The sequence below is a fragment of the Mytilus trossulus genome, chromosome 9 (assembly GCF_036588685.1).
Source record: "Mytilus trossulus isolate FHL-02 chromosome 9, PNRI_Mtr1.1.1.hap1, whole genome shotgun sequence".
Lineage (NCBI taxonomy): Eukaryota > Metazoa > Mollusca > Bivalvia > Mytilida > Mytilidae > Mytilus > Mytilus trossulus.
This window is the reverse complement of record NC_086381.1, coordinates 18,851,866-18,878,348: the sequence shown is the minus strand read 5'-3', so window position 1 is coordinate 18,878,348 and position 26,483 is coordinate 18,851,866. Positions and strand designations below refer to the sequence as shown.

Below are 26,483 nucleotides of genomic sequence, written 5' to 3'. Positions count from 1 at the left end.
GGTCATATGGGTAGAAAATCAACATAATTAAGATAATAACTGACAAAGAAATATATCGTAACTTTCTATAATCATCATCGAAAAACGCACAAATTAAGTGAAAATATGTTATTTCTTACAATATAAGCAGTCCAGTAGCGTTCAAGTCATGACACTACGGATTGTATTCTATTTTCTTTCAAAATCGGTTTAAATTGAGGAATATATATCCCTCATGCATAGCTTTGGCAACTCTAAACTTTTGGTTCTTCTTTTTTGTCTTCATCTGCTTTTCAACATTTGTTTTGGGATTTCGATTTCATATATGTCGAGAACTACTGTAGAGAATTAATGAACTATCAAATTGACGAAAAGGACATCTAGTGCAATAAAGTTGGTACCGTTAGAGTTAAACAGTTATTTCAATACATAAAAAAGGCTAGAGATTAAATTTTTATTCCTAAAGATATGAACTACACGTAAGCTGATTAATATAATATTATACAAATAAAGCCTTTGTATGAGGTCGATACAAGGATATATTGACCTAAAAGAAGTATATTGACTGAGGACGAAGTCCGAGGTCGATATACTTCTTTGGGTCGATATATCCTGTATTGACCTCATACAAAGGCTATATTTGTTATATTATTAATTTCCGTATATTTGTATCAAAATCGTCATTTAGGATTATTGGAATTTTATAGATATTACATTGTCTCCTTGACAGTAACAACATATAAGTTGTTATTTCATTTCCTTTTTTTTTTTTTTTTTTTTTACATCTTATGTATTTAAAGATTTTTTGTCAAATAATCGATGACAATATATCATGTGTTATATAACGTTAAACAATATCTTGAAATTCATTACATTACGTCACAAAGTATATCGGTTTTTGGATATTCTAAAAATAACCGTGCGATATGTTTTTTGCCGGTCAATATGCTTTTTGCTATCCGCCGTTTTCTCTCTATCTTCGAAAATATAGTTTAACATGTGACTATCTCTAAACGAATCAAATTTGTTAATATATACAAATTAATAATATAATATAATATGGTACAGAAAATGAATTGTCAATGATTGCAAATCAATTGCATTGACAGAAAACTTTTACTAAGAATATGCAAGACTAAAACAACAGATTATCATTTATAAATGTACAACGAACCATATGAATATATATGGAGAATTTATCATGCATTAAATAGAACCAGGACAGATGTGTGCATTTAAGTCTTTCTTATGTTTATATTGTTTTGAACAGGTGACACATATAAATGCTCTAGAGTTAGAGTGTGATCGTTCATGTATTTCTAGTCTGCTGGCGGTTACATATTTTGCACCACATGTCTTGCATATCCACAATTTTTCTCCTTTTCCGTGATTAATACTGTTGTGAGTTTTCCACCCGGAAGCGGAAGAAAACAGTTTTCCACACGGATCACATTTATACTTGTGAACATCCCTGCAATGTTCTAGCAAGCCGAATTGACTATAGCAATAAAATGAACAAGTTGAGCAACAAATCGGAGGGTTCATCATTTTATGCACAGTCTCCATATGTTTTCGAAATTCTCTTTTTGCATAAAATGTCTGATTGCAAGTATTGCATCGGAAAGAAGATCGTCGGTCCATTGGCAGTGAATTTTCTAATGATGCTGGACCGAGTGGAATCTGTTCTTTTGTGGGTTGGCTTCCTGGCATCAGTAGTCCTGAAATAAATATTAACATAATGATTTCCTTATTTAAACAAAAAAACTAAAAAGTTACAAAAATGGTTAGCTTCATAGCTTCAACTGAAAAAAAAACCTTAAATTTTAATCGACATGCTTAAAAATGATGCCAGATTTAATATGGAATGCCATTTTCTGTGAGTTGTTTAAAAAAAAACTTTTTTTCTTCTATAAAACCCATCCATTTAATGGTACCTGTTTAAATAAATACTAATGAGAATTGTGAGCTTACTGCTAGTGACATCGTCGATTTAATAACCTTTTTTAAAATCTAATAAACTAATTGACAGCTTTTAAAGGTTTTATTTGTATAAATTCTGGACAGAATAGGTTTCGTATACAGATTCTAGCGAATAGAAAAGGCTTGTATTGAAACCAGTATTACTAGAACATTTGTGTCCTTAACCTAGTAGATTACTTTGTTTTAATTTACAGAAAACAAAAAACAGAAACATGAACCTAGCACACTACATTGACATTTTAAAAGCTTCAACGTTTTTTTCCTTAACACACAGTATACCTTTTATCATTCCAATAGTTCACAAATATGATGATCTAATGTGCACTTATATTTGTACGTCTTTTTACAGACTGGACATTGGTAGTTCCTATTATTAGAATGGGACCTCTCGTGAGTTTTGAGGTGACAAGCACTACCAAATATTTTCCCACATAGTTTACATGTAAATAATGATTCAACCGATCCATGCGCCACTTTATTATGATTTGAAATCCCAGAAAGCGATGAAAAAGCTTTGTTGCATAATTCACATATATATTTGTGCGTTTCTTTACAATGCTGCAGTAGCTGATTCTGATCCGAGCAGGCAAAGTTACAATAAACACATTTGATTGGTCCTCTGTATATGGTTGAGTGAACAATACTCATATGACGATTCAGTATTGATTTCGAATAGAATACTTTTTGGCAGATTTTACACTTCAAGTCATTCTTATTCTGTATGACTCCAAAAGAAGCAACTTGCTGGGGCTTTACATCTTGGTGCTGTGAATCAACTGCAGTGAATGGTTTTCCTACTAAATAGACAGATATTATAGGTTAAATGTACTTCTTATCTATTTTGTTTTTCTTCTTTTCAGTTTCTACCTCTTAACATTTTGCAAAACCTGTTAACAAAAGTCAACTTTTCAAATCATATCAAATATTTGTTAGTGTATTAGCCATTACTGGTGGATTTGGTAAGATTTTAACAGTTTCAAAATCTTCTAAAAAGACAAAACTAACGGTAGCATAAACATCATAGAAGAAAGTAACTTTGAACCAATTTTATGAAGTGGCTTATATAGTTACGTTTCGGTGTTGCGTCTCTGTTGTGTCGTGGTTCTCTTATATTTGAAACGTTTCCCTCAGTTTTAGTTTGTAACCCGGATTTGTTTTTTCTCTATCGATTTATTAATGTTGAACAGCGGTATACTACTGTCGTCTTTATAAATAGTGTATAAAGGAGATAGTACATTAAAAGTATTGCAAATTGATCTTTTTTTGTACAAAATATTTTGGTTTAGACTATTAATTTGATTTATATCTGGTGGTTTACATAATAAACTAATGAATTACAATGCCACACGAGTGTTTGCAGTACAAAATATGCACCCTTGATGGTTGTATAAAAAAAATTAACAAGGCAAAATAAAGGACATAGTTAAATTGCATTGAAGACCCTAAATTACGAAAGGTTTTCTAATTAAAGATATGGTTTTCGAAAAAAAAATTATTTATAATTGTGACTGTGTCAATGATAAATCATTAACACAGAGGTGTTGTATACTGGATCGTCCTACCTCATCAATAATATCAGATTAATACACTTAGGAGAAATAAAAAAAAATCAGGTAGAACGTGACAAACTAAACATGCAGGTGTTAACACAGATCTGTTAAGATCAAAATCACTATTTTAGATAAAAAATTGTTTTCTAGTGTAAAGAAGAAATAGCCAGTAAAAGGAAGTGCCATAACGTCTGATTTATACTTCAAGCTATCGAGAAAATTTCGAGAAAATTTCTATTAAAATGGATGTACCATTATGACAATGTATGAAACATAAATTCACAATTTTTTACAAAAAACACTACATTTTAGATACTCATTCGCCTTATACTGCCAGAAGCGATATAGTTGCAAACTCGTGAAGTAGTCATTATTCTATTTATATGTGTGTGAGCTTTTGTTTTTGCCATTTGATAAGGGGATTTCCGTTTTGTATTTTCCTCGGCGTTCACTTTTTTGTGATAATACTTTCCCAATCCCTTTTTTCTGATAACTTCAAATTACAACAAATGTATAATTGACAATTGGAGGAATAAAAACATTTCATAACAGTGAGAAGATACTGATTTTTTATACCAAGCAGGTTCAAATGAAACAACATCCAATTATTATCGATGAACCTTTTTAAGAAAGATCAAAACATCAAATACCAAAATGTAAAACACTGCACATGATACCATCACTAAATTAAAATTGACTTTCCAGCTTCTGTACAATTATGACCAAAGTGAAAGACTGTTCTACCATATACAAAAATTTCGATGAAAACAAAATATATATTTATTTACATTAACTTCAAATAATCACAATCTTGGCTAATTTATAGTGTTCCCAATATTGATTACTTGTGGACATTTATGATGATCCAAGTTGTACTTATATTTATAACTTTTTTTACACAAGGAACATTTAAATGTTTTCCGAGATGTGTGACATTGTTCGTGAATTTTGAGTCGACTCATGCTTCCATAAGGTTTCCCACAAATCTGACATTTACAAAGTTTGTCAGCAGCACCATGGTGCACCTTATTGTGAGTGTATATTCCAGATCTGGAGGTGTATGTCTGTTTACATATTTCACAGACGTATTTGTGCATTTCCTTCTGGTGGCGTTTTAGTTCGTCATCTGTTGTACAAGAAAAGTAACAGTATTCACATCTGATTGGTCCATAGTATAAAGGTGGATGTGCTGTTGACATATGTTGCATCAATCTGTTTTTCTGGAAAACTTTGTCACAGAGATTGCATTTAAACATTTTCCCTTGTAACTCTGAATACTGATGACTGCTGTCTGAAAAATATGCAATAATACCTATTTTATTCGTTTAGTCTTTTTTAATGTTAATTAGTGCTGAAAATTCAGTGCAGGACATTTTAGGAACAAAGTATCTGTGAACTAGAACTGTATTTTATCAATTGTCGTCGCAAATGAACCAGAACACTGCCTAATTAATAAAAAAAATGTTGCAAAATGAGGAATGTTTTATTGTTTAAAATATGTATATTGACTTGTTTTAATACAACATAAGTATAACAATTTATTCTCTTCCTTAATACTTTCAGTCTGATCTTTGTGATTGCGCCCCTTTATTCTGGTGAAGCCTCAAATAATGGACAAGGACATAATAACTTTTCACAGTGGGCAAAATATTGACATATAGAAAAGAAATCTTGGAAAATTAACAAATTACAACAACAAAAAGTCAACAACAGATAATACAGGTTTTCCAAGTATACTGTCAATTAATAATTGTTTTAGTTTTAAGAATGCAACATTTCCTGTATCTGCATTCAATAATATCATAAGTTTGTCCATCATAAAAAATAAATGCAATAACAAATGTACTACCACATTTGCGAAAACACAAACAGAAAGTAGATGTTGACAGCATGCGTTAAAGAAGTTTAACAGCAATGTGCTAGGTATCCTTTATTTTCAAACTACAATAAACATATATTCTGACAAACAACAATTACAAAAATATGAAATCATAGCATCGTATTTAAAAACAAACTTTCGTTAAATACGAAGATTAGGAAAAATGAAATGTATGAACTACAACAATGAGACGGTAATCAAACTTTCTTAAAAAAAAATACAATAATGATTAACAATTTTGTACATTCCATTTAAAACCACATAACTGTCTAGTCCATGTTCAAAAGAAGTTGCTGCAATAGCATACTGATTTAATTAATGAAAAGTTAGAACATGTTTATCCAGTCCATGTAACGAAAGTAGCTAGTGTTACATTTTCATTTCCTCAATGGAAAGTACGGACATGATGATCTAGTCCATGTAACGGAAGCTGGTAATATTACAAATAACTTTCCTCAATGGAAAGTACGGACATGATGATCTAGTCCGTGTTTGTACTTGTATTTTCTTTTACAGATAGTGCACTGAAATAATTGGACAGTGGAATGTGATGCAGCATGAATTTTCAATCTACTGGAACTACCATAGGACTTTCCACAGGTTTTACATGTAAAAAGATGTTCTCCCGATCCATGAAGTAATTTTCTGTGATTTTGAAAACCTGATGCAGAAGCAAAGGTTTTGTTGCATTCTTCGCAAACATATTTGTGTGCATCTTCTGTGTGTTCGTCTAAATCTTCTTTTGTGCTACATCCAAACTTGCAATGAGAACATTTAAATTCTCCTGAATATACGAATGAATGATAAGTACTAATGTGTTTCTGCAATAAAGCTCTCGATGTGAAAGACTTCTTACAATGGATGCACAGGATGTCAAATCTTGGTTTTAAAAGAAAATGTGGTTCTCCTTCCAACACAATTAGTTGTGATCCTTTTGTTGAAGCACTGTCAGATCCTAAACAATAGATGGAAAATAAGGGTTAGTATTAAATTAGATTTCATTTCATTCTGATCTAGAATTGAGATTATCATCATCCATATCAATAACATAAATGTACCTTTAAAAAAAGGTTAAGATGTTTCAATTGCTGGGTTGCATTAACTATTGTTTAAGTGTAAAAGGCTTTTCTTTAAGTGATATTTTTGGTACTCATTTATATAAACTAATTAGACAATCTCAATTTTCTACCATCAAGAAGAAATTATGTAAAAACCAATCCAAACTGAGCACACAAAGGATAGTCCCTTAACTTCAACAGATAATCACACAATTTTCATGATTTGAAGGATTTAGGTTGAAAACTATCCATCTGACACAAACTTCAAAGTTCCAGTCCATTCTTCATATTCATCAAACTTGTACGTGTCAGGTTTTGGAAAAATCAATTTAAGCTTTTGTCAAACAAGGTTCATAAAAATTGATAATAAACAATTATGGTATTTGTTGCCAATCAAGATGGATGTGTAATTGGAGTATGCAATTCATCAAAAGTGATGGCCACCCAATTTAGAATCACTATGATCACACAGTTTCATTGTTGGTTTAAACCCAAACCTTCAGCGCCACAATGTCTATTTTAAGACAACCATTTTCTTATTTACGAAGGAAGCTGTACAACCAGATTGTCAATATAAACACATATAAATTTTGAACTACTGCATCTGTTCGTTTATTCTATTTTAAACCGAACTTGGCTCAATAAAAGAAATTTTATTTAGCAGAAAATGAAATAGAAACAAACTTTCTGACACAGTTTTCAAGTATACGGTAGTGTATGATTGTATCTGGAAGGAGTGTTTGCTTGTATCCATGGGGTTTTGAGAAAATGATAACTTTTTAATTATAAGTGTGCAGTTCAAACTGAATTTAAACTTTTAGCTTTCAGTATATGAGGCTAAAGTAAATAAATGCCACTTTTAATGTATGGAATCATTTATTTATAATACCATTACAAATTTAACAACTACACTAATGAAAAAGATACAAACTAATCAAACGGCAGTATTGACATGGTTTAAAAGATGCAAAACTATATTTGAAAACATTGTTTTACCATAAGGTTTGTTTAGGAAAATACAAAATGTGCTAACCAGTAGTTTTTAGAACTGCTCCTTACGGTTATAATCTCATAATTAATGTTTAGTGCTGGTTTAAAACTGTTAACCCATAGTTTATATGCATCTTTTAACATGATTTCAAACAGTTCATATTTACTACGGCTTTAAAACTGTTAATCCATACTTTATTATTACTGTTCTTTAAATTGCTGCTTTAAAACTGTTCATTCAACTAAGGATACCTAATATATGTTTATAAATATAAAAAAGAAGATGTGGTATGATTGCCAATGAGACAACTATCCACAAAAGACATATAAAGTACTTCTATAAAAACTCTTTACATATAGCTTATATATTTATCCTTTAAATTGCTTATATATGTATCCTTTATATGTATTACTGTTTAAAAACTACCTATCTATCGTTATGTTTATAATTTCCTAAAATCCACTATATTCCTAATTTATATGAACACTTGCTTTAAAAACTATGTATCCCTAACTTATATATGTTTTACTGTCATACCCTGTTACCAATAGTTGGTAGTTACTGCTGACTATCACAGACCTTCATATGGTTTTCCAGGGTACATTTGTATTTGTACCCTTTACCACAAAGAACACATTTGAACATTTTATTATCAGAATGAGAACGTTCGTGTATTTTTAAACGGCTAGTACTTTCAAAGCATTTTCCACATGTTTTACATTTATAAAGAAGATCCTCTGATCCATGCATTGTCTTATTGTGATTTTTCAAACCAGGATAACTGGAGAATGTTTTCTGACAAATGTCACATTTAAACCTATGAATGTTACTACAGTGAGATGTGAGTTCTTGTTCCTCAGAACAGGCAAAACTACAATAAGGACATTTCAATGGTCCTTTGTATCTAGATGAATGTAATCTGTCCATGTGCCTTTGGAGATTGACTCCTGAATAAAACATTTCATTACAGAATTTGCATGGGAACTTCAACTCTATCCAGCGTTCTGCATTTTTGTCCCAATCTTCCACGATTTTATGTAATTCCAGATCCTGACTTACAGTTGAAAGCTGTTTTCCTGTAGAGACAAGAAAAAAGTATCAACATATGTGGGCGTTATCAATAGAGTTTCCAAATATAAAGGCAAAGGAAAACAATCCAAATTAAAAATCCGTGCACAAGTAAAGAAAACCTTAATGCAAAACCTGTATTTTCTTTAAACCTTTTACTAAAGACGTGTACTATATTATGTCAACATTCTTTGAATCAGCAGTAGATGAGTGAACAAGATGTCCAAAACTTTCTGATGTTAGTCATCGTGTGAAAAACAACTCTAAATCACTAAAATCTTCAACTATCTTTATTTAGAATGCTTCAGATGTACAAGACAATACAGAAGGGCTATTTAAAAATTATGTTTACCTATCAATATAATGTTAAAAGTCAGTATTCCTACAATACCTGGGGTAGAGGGGTATAAGATATACAAAAACAATATCATATTAAAATTCAAACCCCTGACAAAACAACATAATTCTATATGATTAATACAACTTGGTCAATGCGCAATACAGTAGTTAAAAAGATGTCAAAAATAGTTCAACCGTTTTCGTTGACAATTGTAAAATGTGTCAAATTCACTTTGAATCTACCAATGTCCGAGGTTGATACATTGTGTTTATTAATTAAATGTAGAGAAGCACAAAATGAACAACCTTAAAGGTAACATCATTTTAATTCAATTATTAAAATTTTATATTTAAAAAATATCAGCAATATAATATTATGTTTGTCCAAATTTGATATAAACTTTCCCATTGCTTTTGATCGAGTTTAATTCTTGATATCCTTATCCTATCCATTTCCTACCAGCTACATATTAGAACAACAATAATTAAAAAAAAAAAAAAAAAAGAGTTCAGAAAAAAAATGTATTTGAATTCATATCCAAATAATTAAAAATCTATATGCATAGTTCTATGGAGAATCTGATACAATTGTACACACATGATTATCTAAACTGTACTTATGTTTATACGACCTTTTACACACAACACATGTAAAGCTACGACTTGATGAATGAGACCTCTCATGTATTTTGAGACGACTCACGCATTCAAACTTTTTCCCACAAATTCCACATTTAACTAAGTCCTCCTCTAATCCATGATGAATTCTATTGTGAGAGTAGAAGCCGGAGTGGGAAGAGAATGCCTTTTTACAAATCAAACAAACGAATTTATGCATTTGATCACAATGTTGCTTTAGGTCAGAAGGTGTTCTGCAAGTAAACAGACAATATGTACAGTTGGCAACGCCCACACTTTCGTTTTGGTGTACAGCACTCATATGTCTTTTCAGATACACCATGGACCGAAAGTTCCCACTGCAAACAGAACATTCATAAGTGCGATTCAGTGCAGATATATCTATGTCTTTGAGTTCTTGTGACTTCCTTAACATTTCAGAAGAGGATATGTCGGTCTTAATTCTACCATCTGTATCATCAGACTTATTGCCTGCATAAAAGAAGAGAAAGAATAGAAAGATCAGATCAGATATTAGTTCATCAAGGAATTCAGAAACATTCATACATAGTCTCTGGAATGTTATGCTTGTTAAAATCAAAAGAAGAACACATGCATACAGATGATACAATTGTATGGCCTTTATAGTCAAAATATCAAAGATACTTTCATGTGAAAAAGAAACTAATATGCCAGGGCACCTTTTTATCTTCAGTATAAAATAAAGTGATTTTAGGGGGAAAAGAAGGAGGGAATCTCACTTATGATATAGAGTAAAAGCAATTCTCATGGGTGCTAAAATGTATAAGGACATGCAATCTCCTGTTCTCGGCTTGTTTCATACATATGTTAACGTCATTTAAAAGTTTATTAAAGTTTGATTTATCTAATATGCACAGATTTGGGCACCTATTGTGTATATGGACTTGTTTAGTACTTGATCATGTTTATATTTGTTTTGTAGTTGTGAACTTATTTGTGTTTTGAAAAAGGAAATGAAATTACATGATCTTTATTCTGATCAAAGTTAAAAGGGGTAAAAAAAAAATTAATAGACATTTTTGAAGGGGTAAACAAATCTAAGTATTAAGGATATATAGTCTGTCATAAAGCAATGTTGAGTTATTTATTCATTTTTTTAAATATTTTTACCAAATTTATACATAGCATTTAAGTAAAAACACAAGTCTACTTTTAACCAATTTCCACACAAAGTGGGATGACAGAAACTGTTCTTAGATTTCTCTCTTTACTATGTTGATTCATTTAAAAGTATAGATATTTTTTAAACTGCACAGAACTAATTTTTCACTTTTTCAATAATGGAATTTTCCTTTGGCGGTCATAACATAAGTATAAAGTCTAAAATCTTACTGGTCTATATTTCCAGTACAATTATGACTAGCCAAACTATATTTGTGCTTGTACGATTTGTTGCATTGTAGACATTGATACATCCTGCTATCTGAATGCGACCTCTCATGAATAGTCAATCGGGCCTTTGACAATAGCTTCTTTCCACATATTTTACATTCCAATAAGTCTTGTCCAGTCCCATGGTTGACACGTTTGTGTGAATACAATCCAGAGGTAGTAGTGAATGACCTTTGACACAAGCTGCATGTATACAAACTCTTTTTATGATATTGTTCTATGTGATTATTTAAATCTGACAGGTTATCACATATGGACAGACAAAATGTGCATGGGAATTTTCTATTAGACATATTTTCAGCTGCAGACGGTTCAAATGTCTTTTGAATTGGAAGTGCAGCTTCATCAAGATATTTCAGATTATCCTCTAATGCAGAGTGCAACTGTTCTTTTCTCATGAAAGCACTAAACTCTTTTGCAACTGCCAATTCCAAAGAAGGTCCCTTGTCAGGTTTGCGTTTTGTTAGGTCTATCAGTACATCTGAACTCTGGTTTCCTGAAGAACAAGTTGATTATATATCAATTACATACCACAACAGTTATTATACTGTATGTAAACAAAATTAAGTGTTCTGTCCCATCAAAAGGATAAACACTTTTATATATAGCTACCACAATTATGATTATCATATCTAAGTTTTCTAATAAAAAATAAATTTGTTTTAAACAAACTGACCATATAAAAAAAAAGATGTGGTATGATTGCCAAAGAGACAACTATCTACAAAAGACCAAAATGACACAGACATTAACAACTATAGGTCACTGTACAGCCTTCAACAATGAGCAAAGCCCATACCAATCAATTATAAATCGTGCTTATTTCATCAATCTTTTAGTTATACTGATATAAAAATAAAAAAACTAGTCTACATCCAAGTGAATAGTATCTATATATTTTCTTTAATTCCCATAATTCAAAATAATGTTTAACAATAAAAAAACTGGTTCTTAAAGGTACAATTTCTAATTAAAATTTCTAAATTAGGATCTTCAAAATTTATTTATGTTTGTTTTGTTAAGCATAGAACAAAAACGATTAGGATCCTTTTTGGGGATTTTTATTCAATTCCACCCGTCTATTTGGGATTTCCCTTAGATGCCATTTGATTATGTTTTATTTGTGTCTATCTATCTAACTGATGTATAGAAACTGGTCACACCTTTTTGTAACATCAGAAGTGAATGGGATTAATGAAACTAAAAACACTTAACACCTCAAGAATATTTTGTGATTTTGGAACATTTCAAATATAAAACATAAAATAAGTGACGGCTTTAGCTGCAAGACAGTATATTTGTTCATACCAACAACAAACCCCCGACTCCTCAGATTGAAAGAAGTTATTTTGTTAAACATATGTTAAACATATGAAGTCAAAACTATGCTTAAGAGACATGTTTAAGGTTCTGACAGTACCAGAACTTTGAATCAGTTGCTTCAATCATGAAAGTATTCATGTTTTAATCTGAGTGCATACCAATCCATGTATTGGTAGTAAGTAAATATAGGAATATGTGGTGTGAGTGCCAATGACACAACTCTCCTTCCAAATAACCATTTAAAAAAGTAAACCATTATAGGTCAATGTACAGCCTTCAACTCGGAGCTTTGGCTCAAACCGAACAAGAAGTTATAAAGGGCTCCACAATTACCAGTGTAAAACCATTCAAACGGGAAAACCAACGGTATAATCTATATATAAAAAAAAAAAAAAAAAAAAAAAAAGGAGAAACGAGAAACACGTATAAATTACATTAACAAACGACAACTACGGTACATCAGTAAGCTTCATATATCAAGATGATACTTTTTTCAAACGCAACCTGAGATAGATAGATTAAATCTAATTGGTTCCTTTTTACTCTTAACATACTATACGGAACTAAAAACGTATCAATTTAACCAGACCTTATATAGCACTCTTTTGTTGCTTCTTATGTAAAATTTAAGACTATACACAAACCGTTTACCGATGAGTAACTCAAACTGATTTGTTCCATATGTATACAGTAAAAGGCTAAGATGTATTTATATCTGCATTTATTATTCTATTTGCAAAGTAAAAATAAACAGTGTAACCAAAACATGTCATTTATCTACAATATTTTCCAAAAATTGTTTCTTGTCAGTAGGTTAATATATATTTGCTTATTTATATGCATATACTAATTTAAATTGATTCACGGATAATTATTAGTTTGTCTTCTATGTATGGAAAATGAATTGAACAAAGGATATATCAAACTATAAAAAATCAAAGTATTGTCATCAATAAAATATGAAAAAAAATTAACAATATCACATTCTACATAAGTAAGCAACCATTTGTTTTACAAATCAAATTATATTCAATGATACTTATTTAAATATAGGTCCAGCATAATTTTATTCAGTCTAAACACATTAATTCAAGTCAAAACAAAATCTTGTAGGTTTTGGTTGGGTTTTTATTTCGATTTGTTTTTCATAAATTAAACATCAAAGCAACCAAAAACTATATTTTATGCTCTCCAACTTCGTACTTTATTTGGCCTTTTTAAATTTTTTGGATTCGAGCGTCACTGATGAGTCTTTTGTAGACGAAACGCGCGTCTGACGTATACTAAATTTAGTCCTGGTATCTACGATGAGTTTATTTACTATGTGTTGGATAATGAGAAACGCATATGATGCAAAGCTGTTTTTCCACTTCACGATTTCATCAGCTGCATTATTATTAACAATTTATTCAACCTATATCTATAAATTAAATAGGATACAAAATATACTTTCAAGGAAAATGATAAAACACTACAAAAAAAAAATAGATTCTGCATAAAAAAATGTTGTGATTACATACATTTCTATATAAACTTTAAAAGCATAAAAAATTAAACTTGCAGTACATAATTGCTTTAATACTATAAAATATAAAAAAAAAGTTTGCTTTCCAATACTTTCGTATCACAAATGATACATTAGCTGTCGTTTCAACAATAACCGTTGTTCTGTCACTTCACTAATCCACACACTTGTGCCTAGAAAACGCCTCCATATGTTTATACTTTTTGCCACACACCTCACACTTGTAAGGACGATTTTCTGTGTGGGTAAACAAGTGAGCTTTGTAATAACTCATAAATCCAAACCTTTTACCACATATTTCACATTCTATTAATGGAGCGTTACTATGGAACAACTTCCTGTGTTTGTATAAGCCTGATTTAGATGCAAAGCGGCGGTGACAATCTTCACATTTTTCATTTCTCTCTTTCCCGTCATCGTGTAACCAAAATCGAGGGACTGATCCTGTATAAAGTAAAACAAAATCAACAAATGAAAATAAAAACATAAACTGTACAAACGGCCCAACAACAAAACCAAACATAAATGAGCAATACACTGCAAAGTTCTTATATTTGATTATAAAGCATGAACCTTGATTTGCTACATTTGCACAATAATTCAATATGATTTTTTTTTTGATTTTATTCATCATTTCTTCAGATTCCAATTGATACAAGAACGCAATTTTTCTTAAAACTCCGCACATTTCAATATTAGTTGCTATATAAATAGAGAGTAACATCAAGTCAGAAAGACTTTACTTACAAAAGCAAAACTTGGACATACAAAAAATATTCATGTTTACCGTCTTAAATTCCCAATCTTTTATCTTCAATTTTTTACAAAAAAAGTACACTGATGACGTCACGGGCACAGAATTCGAAAATACGTTCATAGAATATAGTGGGAAAACTTTCAGATCTAAGACTGGAGGTTACTCTTGAAATACTTTCTCTGTTCATCAATAATTGAGATCTTTTCACCAACAATTTGGTGGCTGTGTGGTGGTTTGTGCTGTTTAACTATTGTTACGTGTTGTATATTTGGTTTGTCATGATAATCTGACTGTTTGATAGGCTGAATACCAATGTCTTTTTAACACTTCAATTTTAAGTGGTAATAACCATTCAAAACAAATTATGACTTATAATCTGTCAACCACAAAAAAATCATTCAAACTCATTCTCAATTGATAATCCCGAACTACAGCTTTGATTAGGCTAAGCAGGTGGCATAAGTGAGCCACGAATCAGTTTTACTAATAAATTACGTTTTCAAATTGAGTAATAGATTTTGAAATTGGCAATAACACAGAAACTCAAAGAAAAAAAACCAAAACAACAAATAGACATGTATATGCAGCAGAAACACTTCTATGTTGTTGTTTTTTGGTTGTTTTTTATAAAATATATATATACTAACTGTGTCAACCTTATTTGTCCCGGATAATTTAAATTGAGATCAATGTTTCAATCTAAGCTGATGAAATGACATGTGAGAAATTTAAATAGAACTTTTATGTGTCAATACTTTATAGTAAATCGTGGATTGAAAATCCAAAGTAGAGATTTTTTAGAATTTATTCAAAGTACGGCATAGAGACTCCCAGCAATGATATGCATCATGTTTAAACAAACATTATATGAATAGATGTTTTTGTTAATGCTAGCGCTCCATGCTTCCTGTATAAAAAAAAACAGTGGAAATTTACCCGTGTCCATTGGTTATCATGGGAATTCAAAATGAGCCGGAGTGCTATTTGAGACATCACAAATAGAAGGCAAATATGTATATTTTATAGACAAATTTCCTATTTTGTCATTGTATTGCCTAGAATTCACTGTGATGTTGGTCAATAACTCCTTATTATAAATTGTAATAACTATAGAAATGAGGCCATCTTGGGGACTCATCGAACATACTCTTAAATATATCACATATACAACTTTTATGTGAACTATCAAGCTTTTTTTCCTTTGTAAATGTTTATAGTATGGAAGTAACATCAGTTTTTTGTAAACTCTTTTATTTTAAAATGTATGAAATTATGGAAACATATGAACAGTCTGAACAAAACTTGTAGAACATGAAGTTCAAATAATTGACTTGTCTTTCAAACCAACTAACATATCTACATTATTTACAATGGGTTAAATAAACTTCTAAAACATGCTAAACAAAATGACACTGCCATAGCTATACTATTTACAATGGGTTATGTAAATAATATCTTGGAGAATAATAATCAATCATGTAGCCTTCAATTTTAACAACAAGAATATTTGTGTCGTTACCCTGTATATACATGTCAAATAAAAACAAATGTGTGATATCATTTACATCACTTACGTTTTTAAAAACAGTGATGAAATAGCAAATATATCAACAAAGAAATCTAACAGTTAAAAAGTCATAGAATATACGAACATGACTGGTTTTTTAAAATTAAAAAATAATTAAAAAACAACATGACTGGTTAAGGGGGAGATTCAATTTTTAACTGTATCTGCAGATTAATCCTTTCCACATATTTAAATATATTTTACTAAAAATAATCTTTGGTAATCTTTGGTAAGGTAAAATCTATGAAATTACGTTCTTCCATTCTCTTGAGCATTACTTCTTCAAAACTGAAAAGCTTTGGAAGTGCTATAAAATTAAATTTAAAATATTTTACAATATGGAGCTTGAACCTTCAAGTCATAAACGGAATAACAATATCCTAGATCCCAAAACAACAAATTTTGCAGGCAAAATCAACTTTTTGTTCATTTTGAGTGATGTACATAGTCTATATGATCGTCAAGATCGGTTCTCTTATCGTAGGTTTTATTACAGAATCCACAACCATAAGTTTTTCTGTACTTTTTGTTATGACTATTCATATGTTGTCGAAGTTCAGACCTGTAACTAAACTTTGCATGACAAACGTCGCATGTTTTCAAATTTGCTTGAGGTCCATGGTATTTTTTTTCATGCTTCATGATTCCAGATTTAGTAACAAAGACTTTATTGCACGCCCAACAACTATGAGGATGTTTATATGTTATATGATCTTCCATTGTCGATATTGATGGTGTTGTAAATGAACAGAATTTACACTCGACTTCAATATTGGCAGAGCTGACATCTGATTGTGGCAACGACTCTGGTAAAGCTGTATCATTTATCAAACGCTGCGTTGATTGTGACACAGGAAATGTTGAACAGACAGAATTAGAATTTGAAAATGTTTTCACAACATCGTCTAGAATATCAACCAATTGTGATTCACAAATCTCCTCTTTAGTTAGTGGTGTTATGGTCAATGAAGAAGGTATTTCAGGCAAACTTCTTGTGTATGTAGTAGCAGTATTGTAATCTTTCGTACTTGTCTGTTCTTGTAATAATGTTCCTTGGATAGTTGTGCCATTTGTATGTGTCACTTGTGAAACGTGTGGTTTTAAAGATGAAACTAGCATTTCTTGTGGCTGATTATTACCAATAGCTTCAAGTATACAATGGTAGCTGGATATTTTTGTTTTCTTTTTGCCTGTTAAAATATAATGTTTCTGTACATTACTTTCAGTTTCTTATTTTAACAGTCATTGCATGGAAACTCAGGTACATGCATAACACTTTAGATTATCATAGACGAGACTAAAACATGCTACATGCCGGTATTAAGGTCAAATACTGTTTTTCGACGTGTTGTTTTCATTTATGATCTTGTAATAGCTTATAATGCATGTTTTGATAGAAAAGACAATAAACTGTACCCAAAACACAACATAGAAAATTAAACACTGAGTAACGCAAACACCACCATAAAACAGAGATTATTTCAGGTGCTCTGGAAGGGTTTGGAGATACTATTCAACAAAGAGACATTAGTAAGCAGGCTCACATATTTTGCCCATATATCTGGCCTTGTAACATGGGAATTTTAGAACTGATCTGCACAATTAATATATTTCAGGTGTTTTGTTTTAATCATCTATAAACTGACAATTCTTTAAGCAATGCCTTCCATATATATCTAACATGAGTAATACATATTGGCCCCGAGGTTTCTGCTGACAAGCGTATGAGTCATCTTGGCAGTCATTATACAATGTTTACTACTTTTATTTTTTTTTAAACATAATTCAATAAATAATTACTTTATTTTGCAATCTCAACAAGAACAAAAAACAACACAAACAAATGAAATTCAAATGCATGCACAAAAATAGAAACATAACTCTTCACATATTTTTCAGAAGCGGAAAACAAAATCAGTTTTATCTACATGGATGACCAACAAGAGCGTCTTTATGTTTATACGACTTTCCACAAATGTGACAAGCATGCGGACGTTCAGATGAATGTCTAGGCATGTGTCTCTTTAGAGCACTTTGAGTAACAAACTTTTGGTCACATTCCGGACAAGGTATCAAATCTTCAGATCTTCCATGAATAATCTTTTTGTGTTTATACAAGCCTCCCCCAGAAACAAACCACTTTCCACATTCACTACAAACATATTTGCATTGAGATTTAAACAACATCATTTGTTGTATGACCTCAGGGGTTAAAAGTGGATTTTTTGTAGGTTGTGGAAACTGTTGTTGATTGCCTCCCTGTGCAAGTTGATATTCTTCTGTATGTTGATAAATATGTTTGTCTGTTAAAAAAGAAAATAAGTTTCAAAATCATTCAAAGAATCAGTATAACAATCATAAAAGGCACTGAACATTTTCGTTAAAAAAGGAGAAGTTGATGAATATTGTTTTATGAGTTCACCACTACAAATTAAATAGTGCTCCAACAAATGAAAAACAAAACCAGTGTTCGGAAAGGAAAAATGAACAAATGTTCCTACGGATGAAGTTGCTATCTTAAAAAATGTGAATATGTTATGGGGAAAGAGTAAAATCACAAAAATACTGAACTTAGTCATCAGTTTGTTTGGTTTTTTTTAAATTCAGACAAGTCTTTGGGCATATAAGGGCATTTTGTTATCTGTAACACACTTTTCAAGTTCATGTATATCCATATTTATGTTTCTATAGCATACTTTCAAACTCATATATTTTTTCCAAACAACCTTATTAGTCTCATGATACAATGGTCACCTCTAGTATGAGAGGCCTTGCATTCTGTCCCAGTTGACTAGGTCAAACAATGACTTAAAATTGGTATTAGCCGCTCTTACAGCAGACAGCATTTGGTTCATATTGTCCAGCTTAGACGAAGTATTAAGCTTCTGGGCAGGTAATAACTTCTGGGACTAATAGTCCATTATTATTTTTGAGTTTCAATTTCAATTTACAAAACATTTCAAAAGTAAATCTGTTTTATTTTTATTATTCAAACAAATATATACATAATGTTGTCTAGGTAAAAAAAAGTATCAACTAAAAGTCAAATTGGAACTAGCCCAAATGTTACTAAAATCATAAACCAACTACTTTCCTTTCACATGATCTTTTATTTCAAGGTCATATCCACAGGTAAAATATTAACAAAAAATTCATAAATATTTTTTTTATTGTTTCATAATCAAGATTTCACCTTTTTCAATTCAAATTGCAACAGTATTTTTTTATTCCAAGTAATTAAGAGCAAACATGGTTGTCTAAAGTGTCTTTATGTTTATATGACTTCTGACATCGTACACACTGATATGGTTTTTCAGAAGAATGAGATGATAGATGTCTTCTCAGTCGACTTTCACTACCAAACTTCTTCCCACATAATTTACACACTGTAAAACTATTTCCGTGATGTGTTTTCTTGTGCATATAAAGCCCAGAACTTGATGTAAAGCTCTTTGGACATAATTCACAGCAAAATCTTTGGTGACCCTTATTATGAGCAGACAACTCTATTCTGCTTGTACTAACATTACTGAAAACAATGTTAGAAAATGGACTTTTTGAAATTGTTTTTGCCACTGTGTTTATTCTTTCAACATTTTGTTTTGCGTTGCTATGACAATCACTTGATGTGACATTTTGCCACCAAGGGTTATGATAGTCATCCATTGGATTAAGTGTAAAATCAGAAGATTTTCCTCCCATGTAAATTTGTTGCTGCTTTTGTCCAGATTTGGTGTGACCTCCTGAAGAAATAAAATGCAATTATATACTAAACCGTTTTGTGTTCCATACATATATAAATGATAAAGACAAGCATTTCCAAAAGTCTTGTGTATTAAATAATCCATGATAAACTACATTCATTTATGAACATACCATGTGAAATTATTTGGAACATTTGATCAACATTTGTATTATAAGTTCTATATTTGGCAGATTTTTAGTAAAGGTTTTGTTTTCTTGGGTTTCTAACTTCGACTTAAGAATTAGATATTCAAAAGTATCTTCTTATCAGTTAAGTCAGTAATAATGTTACAAAACCATAACTTATTAAGAAAATGTTAAATAAAACATTCAAACAACAGACAGCATCAACTAAAGGAAACCATTCCTTATTTTTTTAATTCCAATTTCTTATATAAGACTTAAACAAAGTGTGATAATAAAGGATGGGAGATACATGTGACACTAAACATTTTCAAAATTTAAGATACACAACTGTTTTTGCTGTTCTTCATCTTGATAACTGTTTTTCGACATCAATGCCAACAGCCAAATGCCGATACCTTCAGTCAAGATCATGTCCCCCTTCTAAAACAAATTTTGACGACTCAATTCAAATTGCTTTTAATGAAAAGCCTTTAACCATTACACCCATTTCAATTCAACTCTCCATTTCAATTGTTTCAAAGTAACACTATAACTCCCAATCTGCCAACTCTAACAGAAAATTGGTTCTAGATTTCATAAGCATGAGGAATATTCAGGTTCAAATTTTTATTATATTTTTTTCTCTAATTTACAAACAATTGTTCCTATAATAAACATTAACTTTTCAAAATTAAATCATTGTTCACATGATGATAGATATACAATTATCTTAATAAAAATAATGTGATAATTTTTTTACCATTATTAATTTTTCTCTATGAAAACAAATGAAATAATGTTTAATGCTAAGACTTTGATTCTATAGAAATTGTTTATCTTTCTACAATAACATAGAATATGTAAAGGCAAAAAGACTGTTTGGTTTCTTAAACGAAACTAGTAAAATCAACTTTTCATTTGTTTAAAGACATGAAAACGTTAATTGTACATAACAGAGTATTAAAATGCATCAATATGTAGAAGTTATTCTGCTGTTGTGATAAACTTAGTTTTGTAATAATCAGGTATATTTTTCCATTTTGTCTGTTGATAAAGAGTCTTCATATCCCTATGGTCAGTTTATGCCCCTGTGTAACATGATACACTTTTAGGGGAAACAATCACAGTACTTGGATAACTTATTCATTGAATCCATAAGTTATTTGTTTCTGGCAACATCAGGTTATCATGGTATTTTAATGTCTTTTGTATCAAGTCACTACGTTAAGTATTTCTGTAAACGTCTAATTCTTGATTTACATCTCTTTCTACTGTCGCTACATTTAGAATTAACCAGCTGATGAAACATACTCTCGGATACCGATGGAAATTTATCACAAACAAAACCTACAAAAACAAGACAAGAAAACCTTAAATACAATAAATCTAAAGCTCCTTTAAGTAGATTAAATCAAAGCTTATGAAGATAATTTTTATCAAGCATGTTGCACTGTATGCCATTTTATTTCAGTTATGTTTATTTATTTTTTTGCTTAGGAAAGATTTATTCATCTTGTAAATGATAAATGATTGTGGTGTACAGTTGTATCATATGCACTAATAACACATCTATCTCTCTTTATTCATATCTATCTGAAACTTTTGTCATCATCATAATTTTGATATATATGAAGAGTGATCTGGACCCTCATTGTTGTAGTATTTCCAAGGCATTGTGACAATTTTGAATAAGTTATATGATTTCTTTGAAATCTTACCCCCCACCCCCCAAAATTAAAATTGTTGTAAAATACAAATGCTTGTTAGTGTAGGAAAATAATTTGTTTAAGCAGGATATTCTTGGCCCTTCAATAGAACCAGAGATCTTCCCCAGTTTTGGGTAGGGTTTTGTTGGTCAGTCTTTAGTTTTCTATGTTCTGTTGTTTGTCTGTTTGTCTTTTTCTTTTTAAGCCATAACGTTGTCAGTTTTATTTTTTTCGACTAAGAACATGAGTTTGAATTTCCCTTAAGTATTTTTCATCATATGAATTAATGATAAAACTTAAGGTGGCTAAAAGTTTGTATATACCTTTAATAGCTCCTAAAACAACAGAATCTATGGCCGGTCTGGAATCAGCAGGATTACTGCTACCAAAGGGTAGTCTCCCCTTGGCACAATGGTCAGCTAAGTACTGGTCATCAAAGTATAACTCTAGCAAACACCGAATCATCTTACTCGGTTCTTTAACACTGGCTTGACAGATTTTATTTAACTGCCATAGATTACAGTATACACCTGTATTCTGGTGCAGTTCAACCTGAAATGGAATCCATTAATTACATGTAGTGGTTGTAAAATAAGACCCAAGTACTTTGAATAATAAGATGTGTTAACATTGAAATGCTTCTCAAATAAGTGTTAACATTGAAATGCTTCTCAAATAAGTTTCTTTTTTACTTATATAACTTTTTTCTCTGCCATGATGTTAAAATATCTCTTATAAAATTTGTTATACGGTATTTTTTTCACAAATGATGTGATTTAAAATTCAGCATAATATCCGACAATTGCAAAGTTTTTCAGCTAAGGGGAAAAAATTAAGAATAGGGTTGTAATATACAAAGATGACATAATGAACAAAAAATTAATACAGGACAAGCACATTGATGATGAATATACAGAAACCTATAGAGAATAGATAGTTGTTATTGTTAGGTTACTGTCTCGATGAGACCCTTGTTTCTCTATTTATATTTATATAATCATTGTAAATAAGAAAATTATTTCTTTTTCTCATTTTAAGTAAAATAAAAATACCAATCTATTTCTCATTTGATTTCTTTTTTCTCTCAAATTATTAAATAAAAAAGGGGGGTATATTCTTGATATGTGTTTACCTGTTCACCCTCTTTTATGGACTGCTCTGTCGTGTCATCAGTCCCGCTGAGTAAAACTGATTCTAGAGTTGTTCGTAATCTTCCAGGAACTGCACTGAAACCTAGAGGTGACAGAATAATTCAAATTATTGATCAATTTGTTATTGTTTAATTAATGTCCATTGACTTAATTCATGAAAATCAAGTCTGACAAAAACTGCATGACTGAATTTAGGTACACCTTTTATTTCTTATTTCCTCCCTCGACAGTATCAAATGAGATAAAACATCTTAAGATATCTAGAGTAGGCCAGTGTTGAATCAAATGACACATCATTTATTGAAATCACAATTTAATTTCCTCTTTCTATTATTTTTACCATGAAATTACAATTTGTCCTTATTTCTGTTCAACAACTTTTTCAATAAGATCATTTTGAAATTCATATTGCTTGATACAACCAAATGTTTTGATGATTCGAAAAGAATCAGAATTTTGTATATCTTTTTCAGATCAAGCTTTTGACATCCCTGCAGTTGCTTTAATGAACACCATTATACTAACAGGTTCTCAGTTATTTTAAAATAAAAACAGAGCAACAAAGACCTTCTGCCTGCATTCAATTATTCAATAAACATCAGATTCAGAATCTTATACTGTTCCCAAAAAGTTTTTGGTATGTTCTAAATACAGAGACTGTCAAAGAAATTTTCATATTAAAGTAAAATGGCCTTTGCATCTCACCAACAAACCATAACTACTGAACAACAGGCTTCTTACTTAGGACAGGTTCATAAAAATCCAGCGGGTATGTAGTGCTTAAAATATCTTGACTGATTTCAGATGCTTTTAATGATACGTTCAACACTATTTGCAATATTGTAAAAAGTCAGTTTTATATTGGTAGAAGTCAGACTTCCAAGAGAGAACCATAATTGATCATTGGAAGAAAGAGTCAAGGTCAAAACAGTTGTTTTTTTAAAGAAACTGTTGAACAATTCCAGGGCAGAAAAACAGAAAGCAATCAATTTTAAAATATTTATATATATTCATTGTACTAAACTTACTACATTTACAGAAAACAATCCCAAACCATTCTAAGATATAAATATCCACAACCTAATTTTAATTTGAATCTACATATACTTTTAACCAGCTCAATACTGAGCTTGCCCTTTTCTTTTTAATGCTATTCAATATGTATGTATGATTCAACTAAAACTTGCTTAATTTTTTTCAGCATTATAAATAAATTTACTGTGAGGCAAAAAATCTGATTATAACAGTCTCTCTCTATTCTAAATGTAATACAATAAGAACACAAATGGTTGAATGATTGAAACTCCTATTTCCACTTCAATCATTTTCAAATTTTCTAAGGTCTATTATTTCAAGTCTTTTTGATATATTCTTTCATTAAATTGATTTTCCGTGATATAGTTGGTTGTGAAACTTGAAAAACTTGTGCCGCTTTAAACTGTGTCATACGTCCCGACATCACGGCCTCTAGTGCCTTTTCCAAGTTCTCACGTGAATACATTTTGTGTTTTGTTCTTGGTCGTTTCTTTACCAGCGCTGAAATATAGTATAAACTATTTGTAAAATGAAACAGATTTAGAGATAACCTTAAACAAAACAATGCTTAGAAACATGTTTATTGTGATTCCAATATATTGCTCAAGTCAAATCTTCAAGAATTCAAACCAAACTAATTCTGAAATTTTAGATAAACTTCAATAAAGAAATCAATAGACAGACATGCAAATTCTTGATTCTAGATAGGATTAATTATTTAAAAATATCAATTCCTTTACCCATTTACCAAGTAAGGTGAACATTTCAAGTCAAAGTTACAAAAATATATTCCTGACTTCTGAATATTCTCAAAAGATATCAAACAACATTTTTTTGTATTGTCTAAAGTGTAATACCATGGATAGAATGAAAAAAACAACAGAAACAATAAAGACACCGATTAATACTTTATTACAAATAAAATACATCTAAAACATAAATCCATCACTTTCATTTTCAATTTTGAAAAAAATGGAAATTAAATGAAATGGTCAACTTCAGCTTTAAAAGAATATCAACTACAACTTGCACATTCAATAATAAACTGTTACAATAGGATAAAAATTTCAATTTTTTCTTCTTCAATTAATCATTTGCCTATATATAGCTGTTCAAATTTCAAAGGTGTCAATGTTCCTAATTCATGCACATGTATATAGAGAACAAAACCCGAGAATGCAATTTTTCTCCTTAGAAGGAAAAATGTCCCCTCAAACCAATGATTTTGTATATTATTCACTTTACTACATGAAATGTTGCTTTCCCAAACTAATTTCTTAATGAATAAGTTCATTAGCTTGCTGACAGTATTGATTCTTTGGCAAAAGTTGATAAAAAAATTGTAGCAAACATGATTGTTTGTAGGCAAAACTTCTACTCAATAATTTTTTGATAAAAGTGTCCCTATTTTGGAAATTTAGACTGCTAACATCTCAGATCAATACCATTTTGCTTTCAAACTATTGATTACAAATCCACAAATCTTGCTCAGGGACAGATTTTTCTGATGTGAAAAAAGTTTGATTTGCACATTGTCAAATTTTAATGGTTATTAACACTATTTGTCCACACTCTATATAGTTCAACAATGTACAGTAACTTGATCAAATCAAATTTTATACTTGTTCAGAAAAGTGAATTTTTCTCGTCTTCGAATTACATGACGAGATATAGTAGGTTGGGAAACACCAAATACAACAGCAGCCCGACATTGAGACATGCTACCGGACAAAACAGCTTCAACAGCTTTTTCTAAATTCTCTGGAATATACTGAGTGTGCTTCTTTAATCTAAACTCAAACATGCTCTCAGCTCTACCCTGTGACATTTCTGGAAAATATACAAATTATTCATTTCAAACAGGTTGTTTTTCTTTATTTTATGCAGTATTGTATATTTCTTTTAATGAATAACATAAAATTAAGTAATTTTTTTAATTTTCCAAAAATGACAACAGCTAAGGGCAAAGAAATTCTTAAGAAATTCTAGTCAAAACTGTTTCGGCTATAATTCTAAGACGTTGTGTACAGCAAGTAAAAAAAGATATATGACAATCCAGTGTAAAGAATTGTAAGGCATTCAATGGTATTGTTAACCCATTACTATGAACTTTTTAAAAAGAAATTTTTGATGAGACAGCAACTGTACAACACAAAACAACACAGTATATTAAGATCTATTAATTGTACCATGCCAGAACACATTTTTTAAAAAGTTACCCAAGACCATCAAAGACCTTAAATCAAACCAATTTCACTCAAAGACATAAAACATGGTATTGACAAATGTGATTGCTGACTTGTTAAAATTGGCAATTTAAACCATGATCAGACACTGTGTTATACTAAACTAAGGTTTCGTCGTCATTTTTAATAGCAGGTAAAAATAGATACAGATAAGTTGTAAGATTTTTTTTATTAAATTCTAAATAAAAAAATCAATGACAAAAATGAATGAAAATGCAAGAAAAAATATACCCAGTTGTTAACATGAAGCTGCTTTTAAATTATATGTCTATGTATCTAAATATATGTCTATGTATCTATCCTCTTCATTTACATTTATATAGTAGACACATTTATACTAACAGAAAAATACAAGATATACTTTCACACTGTACAATATCAACCTTTCTAAGAGTAAACGTCCTTTC

At 30.5% G+C, this 26,483-nt stretch overlaps 1 protein-coding gene across 5 annotated transcripts in view; it reads right to left on the bottom strand.

Moving 5' to 3' along the window:
- Positions 1-26,483, bottom strand: part of LOC134685251 (zinc finger and BTB domain-containing protein 17-like) — a 140,838-nt gene that overhangs the window by 44,390 nt on the left and 69,965 nt on the right. The window contains exons 5-7 of one of the 5 annotated variants that reach the window (XM_063544781.1): positions 22,777-22,877; positions 21,968-22,196; positions 21,048-21,285 (exon numbers count right to left, since the gene is read on the bottom strand). The exons of 2 other annotated variants lie outside the window; for them this stretch is intronic. In XM_063544781.1, the coding sequence (XP_063400851.1) occupies positions 21,158-21,285; positions 21,968-22,196; positions 22,777-22,877 (458 nt within the window). In that variant the 3' untranslated portion in view covers positions 21,048-21,157. Of the gene's footprint in view, positions 1-13,816; positions 14,189-21,047; positions 21,286-21,967; positions 22,197-22,776; positions 22,878-23,782; positions 24,332-26,483 lie in introns of those variants that run through there. 2 more of the 5 variants (XM_063544784.1, XM_063544825.1) reach the window with 2 other exon arrangements.